The sequence below is a fragment of the Harpia harpyja genome, chromosome 16 (genome assembly GCF_026419915.1).
Source record: "Harpia harpyja isolate bHarHar1 chromosome 16, bHarHar1 primary haplotype, whole genome shotgun sequence".
In the NCBI taxonomy this organism is placed as follows: domain Eukaryota; kingdom Metazoa; phylum Chordata; class Aves; order Accipitriformes; family Accipitridae; genus Harpia; species Harpia harpyja.
In genome coordinates this window covers 17,167,169-17,179,809 of record NC_068955.1, presented here as the reverse complement: position 1 = coordinate 17,179,809, position 12,641 = coordinate 17,167,169, and the positions used below count along the sequence as shown (strand labels likewise).

General features: G+C 41.9%; 1 protein-coding gene across 5 annotated transcripts in view; it reads right to left on the bottom strand.

Moving 5' to 3' along the window:
* Positions 1-6,514, bottom strand: part of TSG101 (tumor susceptibility 101) — a 45,808-nt gene extending 39,294 nt beyond the window's left edge. For 2 of the 5 annotated variants that reach the window (XM_052810520.1, XM_052810526.1), the window contains exons 1-5: positions 6,449-6,514; positions 4,397-4,481; positions 3,693-3,755; positions 2,785-2,948; positions 1,301-1,436 (exon numbers count right to left, since the gene is read on the bottom strand). In XM_052810520.1, coding sequence (XP_052666480.1) covers positions 1,301-1,436; positions 2,785-2,948; positions 3,693-3,755; positions 4,397-4,481; positions 6,449-6,490 — 490 coding nt within the window. In that variant the 5' untranslated portion in view covers positions 6,491-6,514. The other 3 variants (XM_052810522.1, XM_052810521.1, XM_052810523.1) reach the window with 3 other exon arrangements.
* Between the last annotated feature and the right edge of the window lie 6,127 nt (positions 6,515-12,641).

Sequence of the window (12,641 nt, the reverse complement as noted above, 5' to 3'; positions counted from 1 at the left end):
TAAAAGTATTGCTGCTTCATAAAGGATCATGGTTGTGCCAGCGTTAAACCATATTACATAAATTTCTTCAAAATAGTGGTCAAGCCTGACCACAAAAAATTCATCACAACTTGCAAGATGTAAAACACAAATATTCCTCTCTGGATAGGAATATTTTTTCACTAAACGGAAAATATGAGCATAACGATAGCAAGAAGCTAGACACTAAAGACCGTGCAAACAATACTCCCTTTGCTACTGTTACAGGTGTGAATATATACCATGGTCATAAAATTTGTAAAATTTTTTGTATTTTGAAAAGACATGCAAAATGGAATTTGATTAAAATACAACGATCTGAGGTTGTTTAGCTAATGCTACTGGTAACACAACGATTCTCATTCTGACTATAATGCAGAGAGATATGTAACAGAAACATTGACTGACTAGAAACGTGTATTGTGCATACACACACGTGTGCTCACAAGCATGTATGTGTACACAATTACCAGAAGAAACAGCAGAAAAGGGTTAAAGGGAAAGGTTTGCACTAGTTGCCACAGATCACCATCTGTGGTTTCACTAAAAGAAGAAAAGACTAACCTGAAGAAAATACATCAGGATGAACAACAACAGGACTGAAGCCATAAAATACCCAGATAAGGAAAACACGAGAACCATGAAATTCCTGAATTTTGCCCAAGACTTACAATGGGTGAGATAAATTAATGAGGAAAAAATGCCAAATAGCATCCACTCCCAAAGGGTGTAAAAGACAAGTCCGAAATCAGCTTGTCACCACTGAACAAAACGAGCCCAAGAGACATCATATGGGCTCAACAGCCAGCACTCCTTGTCCTCAGTGTTGCACACCAGTGATTGTGCTCAGGCGGGTCTCAGGGCTTACGACTGCGGATCCGAGAATGTGGGTGAATGAGATCTGAGAGAATGAATGACTGTGACTGGGTAAAATCAACTTGTTTATAATAAAATCACATTTCCCTTCCACAAGATCTCACACAGGGTTTTGCTGCAGTTATTTCCAACAAATGAGTAGTACCAAGTCTACAGCATTTTACAGTAGGTTTAAATGCAAACATCCAAAATGAGCTGCTTATTCAAATAAAGAGAATCTGAGCTCTCAGTTCAAAAAGAGGCACTTTTGATTATACAGAGGAAATACCAAACACTGTGGACATGCAAACACCAAAAATTCAGATATTAAAATTGTGTAGGCATCTATGTTATATCGAGTAACAGCAATAAATAAAACAGGGATTGTGTAGGAACATTACAAACAAATATATGAAAACATCCACACCTTCAGTAATCTTTGCAATGTAGGAGAGAAGTTCTGATTGCCTGGCTGCATCAGAAGATGAGAGTGAATACAAAGGGAGTTCTTCCTCAAATTTTGCAATCATTTCCTTCATTAATCCAATGACAGTTGATTTAGGCTGAAATATAGCAATAGAGAAGATAAAACAGTTGACTCACTATTTCATAGAGTAGTATCAGCTGTAAACTGCAGTATTTTGTAAAGAACCACAGCTATACAAAATTTAATCAAATTATAAATATTGACACCCTTAACACTTACATTAACATTTTAGGTAAAGGAAAAGCCTGGGAAATTCTAGACCAATAATGAAAAATATATCCCATCCATTTCAGAAAACTAGCATTCATTAAATCATTTTTACTGGCTTGACAGTCATATTTAAGTAAGTTATTTAATACAGTACATAAAATCATTTAGCAACAGCCTTGGCTTTTGAATCTCTATGCCAATGTTTCAGAGTTCTGCTGTGTCCTGGTTTCAGCTGGGATAGAGTTAACTGTCTTCCTAGTAGCTGGTACAGTGCTATGTTTTGAGTTCAGTATGTGAAGAATGTTGATAACACTGATGTTTTCGGTTGTTGCTCAGTAGTGTTTATTCTAAAGTCAAGGATTTTTCAGCTTCTCATGCCCAGCCAGCGAGAAAGCTGGAGGGGCACAAGAAGTTGGCACAGGACACAGCCAGGGCACCTGACCCAAACTGGCCAACGGGGTATTCCATACCATGTGACGACCCATCTAGTATAGGAACGGGGAAGTGGGGGCGGGGAATCGCCGCTCGGGGACTGGCTGGGTGTTGGTTGGCGGGTGGTGAGCAATTGCACTGCGCATCATTTGTACATTCCAATCCTTTCATTATTACTGTTGTCATTTTATTGGTGTTATCATTATCATTATTAGTTTCTTCTTTTCTGTTCTATTAAACCGTTCTTATCTCAACCCACGGGTTTTGCTTCTTTTCCCGATTTTCTCCCCCATCCCACTGGGTGGGGGGGGAGTGAGTGAGCAGCTGCGTGGTGTTTAGTTGCTGGCTGGGGTTAAACCACGACATGCTGAAAGAGACATACCCAAAAGGTAGGAACTTCCATTGAACTTTGTTGAGGGATAGTCAATTGGTCTAGTATTATTATTCATTATTCACAGCAACAAAGGAAGAAGTATCAAAGGGTCCACATGAGACTTTTACTGCTTTGTAAAAAAGTCAGTCCCTTTTTTCTTCAGCTTAAAATAATTTTCCTTACAATCACTTATAACTTCCTTTACAATCACTCCAGACAGTCTGAAAGCTGTAATTTCAAGAGACATAACATTCTACTTCTCTTTGCACAATCATTACATACTTAAGATTAACAAAAAATGCAGAAAACAAAAAGCCCCAAACTCTATCCACTCCTCTCCATTGATCTCCATATGATAGCATGCTTTATTCCCAAATACTTTCCTCCCATCAGCCACTCCATCTCTTACATGGCTCCAGTTTTGCAGGTAGGGCAAATAAATCCTGCCACGAGCATCAACATGCTTTCCCACTAAAATGCCCATGTTCACAGTCGGCTTCAAGAAGCAAATGGGGGGAGCAAAGGGATGAGAATCCAGAATCCACAGATGAATAGGTATGTTATAGGAATTACCTGTTCAACACAAAACAAAAGCCATTGCTAACTTCCGCATTGAGAAGAGACACTAAAAACCAGGCACGTTTGCATGTGATTCACACTTCATAATATCAAAGAAAAAAAGCTTCATGGATCACTTTCTAGATTCACACTGGAAAGTATTTACATTGCTTAGGCTAGTTAATAAAAGCAGACTTGTCTGGATCAACTTGACATGCTACCGATTGTCCTTCTTAATATAAAGCTTTGTTGTTGTTTTGTTTCCCAGGGTATTCTATCAGCCAACGTGTCCGCCTTTTCTAGGCAGAGAAATCTCTTACAGCTACCCATTTCATACTTATTTTAGGACTCAACAACTGATGAAGAGAGGCATCTATTAAGAGCTTTACCTCAGACTTCAAAGGCTTTAAGTTAAAAATAAAAAATTACCAACTAGTTATTTTTGGGCACTGCCTATACAAGCATAGGGCTTGTAGAGTTCATGCAACCTCCAATAGAACCAAAGAGTTTGCCTACCCAGTCTCAAACTACATGATTTTTTTAATAGTTAATTGACTTATCTAATACCACTTTATTTCAGCATCTATGAGTGCACAAAGGCACTTGTTTATGCAGTAGAAGTGGCTTCTGCCAATTCATGCAAAATACTTTATAGCCACCTTTAAAGAAGCTGCATAGTATATTGTTAAGGGGCAGTACCCAACACATTCTACAATTAAATTCATAACTGGTAAGGAAATTATATTTGACTTATCTTACCGTATTTCACTGGAACAGTACCACTAAAATTCAGGAGTTCCTTCTGGGATCCATCCTTGAAGGCTGAAATTAAAAATGTGATTTAAAAAAATAATAATAATAAATCCTTTCAAATATGGCATGGCAATCCCATCCACGACTACCAATATACAACGCTAATTTTTCTTTAGAAATCAAATACATTGCTCCTGAAAGAACCAAGGCTAAAATGTTACTAAGGTCCCCCCTCCCCCTTTGAGATAATTCCTTAATGGAATCTTAATGAAAATTGCATTGGTACAACTAAGCACATCATTAGTCTTAAAATCCCTTGTCCTGGGTAATTCTGGTGTTGTAGCAACTTTCAGTCAGGCTAGAGATTCTGGAAGTTACACTTGATAAGCTAAAGACATCAAAGTGCTTTCAATACAGTCATGGGATATGGGAAAAATGCTGTTACATATCAAGAATTTAAAATAACATCAATCTTCTATAATTACTGACAAGTTAAAATAAAATGAAATTTAGTGAATGAGTCAGGTTTTTATATGTATGCATTCCTGAAAGAACTTTCAAAAATAGTCACATGGCATGAGAAATTTTACTGCAAGTCAAAATAAAGATAGGAACACAACTGAAAGATACACTAGATTCTATTATACACAATCTGAACCTATGACAAGTAAGAATCACAATTAGTTCAAAGTAACTATATCACTTCTTACTGTATGTGTTCATGGAGAACGTGAAGTTTGGGTAGGTCTTGTTAACATTCTTTAGTTCTTCTATGGTCAGGTCTCTGAACTTATACTGGAAAAGGTGGAGAAAAAAAAATCAGAAAAAAAATGTTTCATTTCAAAGTCTTTTTCTTTCATTACCACAGATAGGGAAAAGGAACCAAGAGAAAGTAGAAACACAAAAAGGGGAAGGTAATAATTACTTGTAGTATTATAAATGGTTTTGGTGTGAAATAAATTATCAAAAAAATTGATAAAAAAAAGCCTTAAAGGTATCGCAGGTCTGCTGTTGCTAGAATAGAACTCAAATTCTGAACATCACTCCTTATATACCATTCCTTCCTCTTTACAACTGTGTGAGCAGAGGCTTAATAAAATTTAGTCTCCTCTGCGCACCTCTGCACACACAATAATCAAAACCAATATAAAAATATAAACCCCTTAGAAAAAAGAAGCTGTCTTATTACTGATAGAGTGACTACTAAAAACTCAGATCTACCTGCACACATTTTAGAAGAGTTTCCTAAGATGTTGATTGCCATAAACATATTAAATGTGTTAAGTAATTAGCCTTTAGGAATTTTTTCCCATGTTTAAGCTGTCCTTGAGAGCTGAGAAAATTCAAACAAAATAACGCATCCCTCTTTCCCACCTACAGTAAACCTGCCCACAGATTAACAGAAGTACTGATGCTTGAAATGTGATCTGAAAGTAATTATAAGCAAGAATGAATCACTGCTGCTTCATTTAGACTGTCCCCAGCCAGTCTGATATCTGAACTTCCAAGAGATTTGCATCCTCCCACATCTTAAAGTTATCAAGACTATTTTCCATTTCCTACTTTAGAGTATCTGCTTCTCATTTTAGGAAGTCAGGAGTTGTCCTGGAACCCTCGCCTAAGCAAACACAACTGTGGCCTGACAATGGCTTAAAGAGCTGCTCACTGCACTGGAATACTTGTCATGAAGTAGTAGCTAAAATCTACACTCTCTTCAGTAAGGCACCCACCAGAAACAGCAGCAATACTACAGCTACGTGGATGGTATGACTGTTTTCCACTTCATACAAGAAAACACAAAGCTGCTGAAAGGAAACACCTTTTAGTCAGCTTCTCCACATTTGGGCTTACAGGATACTGCAAAGTCAAGCAGTTATAAAAAAAATAAAATCAAAGGTGCTCAAATTAGGAACGTGTCCACAACTTAACTCATTTTCAAAAGTGCTGATACATCTGGTTGTGAAAGCAAAGCCATCTTTCCCCAGCTGACCCCCTTCTTATTTGTAATGCAAGATGAGGCATTCCTATTGAATATTCTGTTCTTTTCCAAAGATCAGAAGATTTATGAGGTGAGTCAGATACAGACCTTTCTCATTAGGTACCTAAAATTATTTGGCACGCCCAAAATTTAAATACGCATACCTCAGTTTCTCATATGGAAATTAAAACGCCTTTACCTCAGAGCGATGCTATGAAAGCAAATCAGTGTTTCTAAAGCGTGGCGATACGAACGCAGGGATTGTCACGACAAATCCCCGAGGACATGGGCAACTCTCCACGCCGAGTAAGGTTTCAGCGGCGTGCAGCACCTCACACGTCTGTCTGTGTCCTGAACCACGGGAATAAAACGATGCGTGGGGCAACTTTAAACTCGGCTGCAGTACGGCAACGTTAACCCTGCACCTCGAACGGGACAGACGTCTTTTACAAGCGATGATCGCGACATTAAAGACGGCTCCGCGCTGCCCGCAGGGGAGGGGAGGGTGGCTGGGCGGCACAACATCCTCAGCGCTGCCCTTCCCCGCCCAGCACCTCAGATTTTGACTCGCGGGAACTCTTGCCGACCGGGGGCCGCCAGGCGCTGCATCCCTGGCGCGGCCCGCTCCCTCCTCTCCCGCTTCAGGTGAGCCGCTCCCTTCCTTCCCTCCCCCCCGCCTAAGAAACCGGCGTTTTCCACAACCCTCCCCCCAGCCCGGCGCGCCGCGGCGGCGGCTCCACGGCGGGAGGGGCCCGCGCGCCCCCTCCCTTCCGGGCGCGCGCACCTTGCCCAGCCGCTTCTTCAGCGCCTCCTCCGAGAACTCCATGGCGGCGGCGGCGGCGGCGGCGGCGGCGGCGGCGGCGCCGTGTCGTGCCGCCTCCCAACAGCCCTTGCGCGGAGCGCCCGCCCTCTCCCTCAGGGCGCTGCCCTGCCTCGGGGCGGCTGCCTCGGCGTTCAGCGGCTCTCTTCTCCGGGGGAACCGTAAAAAACAAACCAACAAAAAACAAACAAACAAAATCCTTATTTTTTTTTTATTTTCCTTCTAATGGGTCTGCGAGCCGGAGGTCACATACACGTTTCAGTACCTTACCGCGGCAGGTGAATGCAAAGAGCGCTCGGCGGCGTGCCATTTCCACCTGTCACGGTAGACACCAACCTGCCAGCCAGGCCGCAGCCTCTAAAAAAGGCCGAAATCTGTGGAAAAAAAACAACCTTACAGCTATCTGGGAGCCCGCTTAGCCGCCTTCTTCAAGACGACAGGCAAGGGTATACCACACGGGGCGCTTGTGGCCGGAGAACAGAGGTCTTGCAGGTTCCCCACGCGCTGCTCCTGGGGCACCCGCTTGGCAGGTGCGTATCCTGGAGTATGCCTGCCATTTCCTGCACTGGAAAAATGAAGTCTGCAGAAAAACATTACAGAGCCCATGTGGGAGATGAACAAACGTTCCTCCAGCAGATCGCTTCTAACGGCTGACAGCACCAGACAGTTCTCAACTACTGTCCCCCTTTCTATTTCTTCTTTCACTAAAGTAATACGAGTTTTGAATGTAATCTGGCTGTGTGCGATAACAGAGAAGTAATCTCAGGTACAAAAGCATACATAGATATTACGGGGATTTCTTCCCTCTATGTTGACAGTATCACAACTGATTTGCCACTTTATGGAGTTACAAGTATGTAAACAAAAATCTGGAATGAACTTCTTTCCCTACATTAATCTATCTCTTACTTTTTAAGCCTCCCTACCACACAGTAAAGATACCAGAAAACTGCCTTTTGGAAAGTGGACTGTGCAAGTCTGATAGCCAATTCAGTGGAAAACACGGTGGATTCAGCTAGGTGAATGGAGACAAATGCTAGTCCTATCCCCATAACCCACCAGAAAACTGCTAGATCATAACAGAACAGACCAAACATGATAGCAGCATGCTTCTACAAGTAGTTAAGATCTCTTCAAGAAAGCTCATACAATTTTTTCCTCCCTTGCTCAATGAGGCGTGAGGCAGACAGTAATCAAGAACAAAGGTTGTGGCTGGTACAGGCATAGCAGAAAATAATTAGGTTTAGAACAACCTTTATCAAGTTTTTCCATCATATGTATTGTCTACTGATGCCATTCTGCTTCTGTGCTGAAGTTGCTGTCTGTGACACAATGAATGACCTTGCAATTTCAGTGTTCAGTTTGGAGACTACCACAGCCTCAAAGGAAAGCCACGCAACTGGACCGCTCAGGATCAGTCCCTCAAGAATTGGCACTGCAGATTCCAGTACGTGCTATACATCGCTTGCCCAGCAAGTACAGTACCTCTTCAGTAATGAAGTTCTGCAAACAATCGTGATGGTAGTTAGTGACAGCAGTCATTACCTTTTGGATGTTGCTTGTTTTGTGAATAATACTGAAGAAGTGCTGTGAGGCAAGTTCAAAATAAATCTGCATCCCTGCAAAGGTGTTAGCTGTTTTATGGAAAAGAAGGTCATAGTACCACTAGCGGAACTCCTAAAAGAACAGTTTTAGATTTTAAGCTGTTTCTGCACAGTCCACTAACAAGGCAGAACCTGAGATACACTTTTTTCAAGCAGCAGCACAGGCCCTCTGCCAGGACATGTTGCTGTAGTTCAGCAGATTTACAATAACTTACACACATTGAAGATCTGCTTTTTGGCCCTTTGAGCTTTCTCAATGAATCAGCATTTGGTTATTTTTAAATATTGCTTATTAAGACATGATGTTCTCCATATCAGAGGCTGATGTATAATGTCAAGCAGATACTTTATTTTCCAGCTGTCCACATTCAATGCAACTAAGTTTCAGAAAGGAGGCATTAACAGACAACTCAGCTTAAATAAGAGAGACTGACCTTATCTTTTTCTGCCATAGGATGCTAAGATCATTACATATTGGTCTTTCTTGCACTTGAGAATCCCAGCTAGGTGGATTCACAACAGCGTCTTGTACCCAGCATTGTGAAAGCCTGTCCAGAAGCAGAAACCATAGCTTGGCACTTAGGAGGAGAGTGTCCCATGGCTGCAGCAGCAGTGGGAGTGGTGGAAATAGCCAGGCTGGTGCTCAGCCCCTAGCAAATGACAGCTGGGGCTTTGTGAACCCCAGGGCAAGGGGGAAAGGGTTATGGGACCTTGAATGGGTGAGAGGGTAGGATGCCAAACTTGCCACGGACTGGCTCTCTGTGAATGGAAGATATGGTGAGAACTGTCTTTCCTCCTTCCTGGTGTCTTACTTTGCTTGGTCCTACCCTGCCCCAAGGCCCATATTTGTGCAAAAGCTGCTGACCTCCAGGAGGGTGTTTGCAGGGCAGGATATGTGAAACAGCAGCAGCGACCTGGCACGTCACCTCCAAGCCCCCGGCCCTACTCTGCACCGTACATGCGAGGCTGACAGTATCCTAGGCGCTGTGTCCCCAACCCCACCAGCCCAGAGAAGCCCCTGCCCTGAAGAGGGGAGGAAGGAAGTTTGTCTTGGGGACTGTCACCAGTATAACCTTGCACACTGCATTCTCTGGGGTGGTGGGCTCTGTGGTAGAGACCCTCTGTGAACAGGGGGAAGTATTCTGGGCAAACTGGGTTTTGTGGTAGGAGAAACAGGAAATTAAAGTGTTACCAGGACCCCAAAAGCTGTAGTCTAGGACACATGCAATGGCAGCTGCCTTCACCCCAGCCTCCTACAGACTCTGTGGCTACATGCTTTTTTGGAGGGTGGACACATAGTGAACCCTATGATGGGCTGTTACACAATGATCTTTATGAACATTTATCTAAACCCTTTTAATAGACAATTTGAAAATAATTTTGTTTCACAAAGGTCCTAGCATAGACTAATGTTTGAGAATACAGCATTCCTTTTACATTTTTAATCTCAAGCATTTAAATTTTAAATTTCTCCCTGTTTCACAGTAAAAACAACTAGGAAAGGCTGATAGATATTTACGGTTGTTAGTAGGTTAGATGTTTGGAAACACTTAAAAAAACCCTGTGTGCATACATAACCAAAATAATCATAGAAACCAGAACAGTAACAACATACCCTTGGTAGCGACACACCACTATCATCTCAAGAGTAAGAGTGGTAATACTGTTTCTGTGCGAGGCTTGGAGGTCACCATTGACTAAGCGTGCACCCAAACTACTGATCCAAATTTTAGTACTCACTGTTCAACTCTCCTTTAAATTCAGGGTGGTATCTGTGCCCTCTGACTCAAAATCTGCTCTAAACGTCATCTGCAATGAATAACTCCGTATTAACAGATCCTAACGCCAACTAATTTCTAGATAATGAAATACCTTGCTAGCAGGCTAACGTTCTGCCTGCACAGAACACAGCCTTGCTACCCCGTACCACCCTGTACTGGTCCTCCAGTAGTTCCTCTCCCCACCATCACTTGATCTCTACTTTTTGTTACTAAAGTTCCCTTCTGTATTTCAGTTTCTGAAGCTGGCTCTTGACTTCCCGAGCCCAGCACCTCCCAAGCATTAAGCAAGGAGGAAGCCAGCAGTACAATTGTAATTTCTGAAGATATTTTCTGCTGGTTATACTTCATCTGTGTATGTTTATACACTTGCTTCAATCAGCCAAAGTAGTACGAGGCAGGCCAGAAGCACTCAGGGTAGTGCTGAAGTTGAACATGGCCAGATGGAGAGATACCATAGCTCCATGAGCAACGAGGGTGTTCTGTTAAATGCAGTCTTGAAGATAAACACACCTTGCCTTACACCATCTGTGGATGGTTGTGAGGCAGTAATGAGGCTTCCTTTACTGGACATAGTAAATCTTAATCTGCTACAAAAAGGTTCGTTCTTTTATTCTATTTGGTTATCTATTGGCCAGAGTTTTGACTAACATCTCTTCGATTTGGTGTCAATTCTAAGTTTATATGATTTCTAGAGGCAAAAATACGAAACCTAGCTTTCAGGATCAAGTCATATTATCAAACACTGTCTGCTCTAGAAAAGCTTTCAAATGATATCAACTTTCAGCACAAATAAACTGGTAAAGCCAGTGCGACTGGTAATGCCGTGCTCTTCCAAATGAGGCCATGGCATTCTGCATATATTCCTACCAAACAAGCTACAGAAAATTCCCCAAACTAGCATTTATCAAGTCATAAAGTGAGAGTTGGATGCATTGCAATTCCTTTCTCCATAAAATATCACCCTATGTATTAAAAAACATAGCATTTTGCCAGCGGTACAGGTCCTCTTACTGACTGAGATGTTTTCTTTGAGACTTGGTAGAAAAGTTAAGGTGGTTAATTATAGAGAAAATAGGCTGCAGTTTCTCAGGTGCTAAGGGAGGGGTCAAAATAAAATGACAGTCTTGTGGAACACAGAGCTAGTTCCACAGCTTGTGGCTTTTGAATTTTATTCAGCTCCACACAAAAGGAAAACAGCATCATTTTTACTGTCTTAAACTTTCATACTCCAAATACTAGTCTCATTCCTCTGCTTACCTGCGGGCATCCTGTATTTCTAAGTATGCTAGCTTAGAACAAAGCCAAGGGAAAGGGTTGTCAATCATGTGAAACTACAATTCAGGAACCATTTCAAAGAGTTTTCTCCAGTGGAGAAAATCATGCAATACTATGACTTGTCCAAATTAAGAGTAATGGAATGGAAATTACAAGTTGAACTTATAAATATTAAACCCTATGGGCAAAATCTGCAGTTCTGAAATACAGTCAAGTGATCATCCCAGATACTGAAGTTCGGGGAATAAGTGAAGACCAACTGCAACACAAGTGGCAGGAGCAAGTTTCCTCACAAAACCCAAACTGGCTTCAGCTCTGGAAATATCACAAGCAAGAGCGTTATTTATCTCAGTGTTCACCTTTGTTCTAAACCAGTAAGTCACCTGTGTGTGTGAACTACACTGCGACCATTTTATACGTCATAACTTTCAGTTTAAAAGCACCATCCAACCAAGCAGTTTTGAGGTACCCGAGGCCTCCATGCCAACTGCATATGGCAGCAAATAGTCTTCCATAAATTAGTTAATTTTTCCTGCAAGTTTCAGCATCTCTCACACTGCTCATAAACAGGGCTCCCCATAGCCCTGGCCCATATCACACGCTATATGCTGCCATCACCACCTTCCCTGAGTACAGGCAGCTAGCAAACAGAAACCAGGTTAATAAAGGGTTTGCTGGTTCACTCATTTTGGCTGGGGAAGAGGGATGTTAACAACAGCGCATCACTCTGCATGAACTCTGAAGATTCACCTTATGTGACTGGGCTGCCTGTCTACGCATCATTTACAGTCACAACTGACACTGCTGCAGAGGTCTCAAAAACAGACTTCCTGCACATTCTGTACAAATCAGGAACCAGATAAAGTGGATTGACTCACATTAGTGTCCCTCCTGTGCAAAAATAATGATAAGCAGAGTCCTTTATCAATTGCAGAGCAGCAGGACAATCAAGAGGTGTTAGCACTCTAACATATACACCACTTCTTTGTCTGGACAAATCACATTACTTACTGGATGTGTTGAGAGACCACAAAGTATTCATGCAATGCAAGAGCTGGAAGAAGCTGGCGGGGAGGAGAATTATTGTGATAGGGAGTTGAGGACAGACCCATAACAAACATCATATATCCTTACTTGTGTCATTCAAGGAAGGTAGTTACCTCTCATGAAGAAGTCCACAAAAGAGGTTAAATACATCGAGAAGTACATGTAAGGCACTTAAAAACATCCTTTTACACTCAGTGTGTGCATAAATATGCTCTCACAGTTATTCCAAGTGCACTAATAAAGCCTGGAACTCTACACTCAAGTGTTTTTCAAGTCAGAATCAAGCCCATTCCTTTAATAAGGAAAAAACCCACTGAAGCTCTTGATTCTCTTTAAATTGTCAATTGCTATCAACTTTCACACACATAATAATGATAGGAGATGGCATCAGACACTTCGTCTTTCCTCAACCAAGGAACATTGAGAAACCAAGGAACATCTGAAACACGG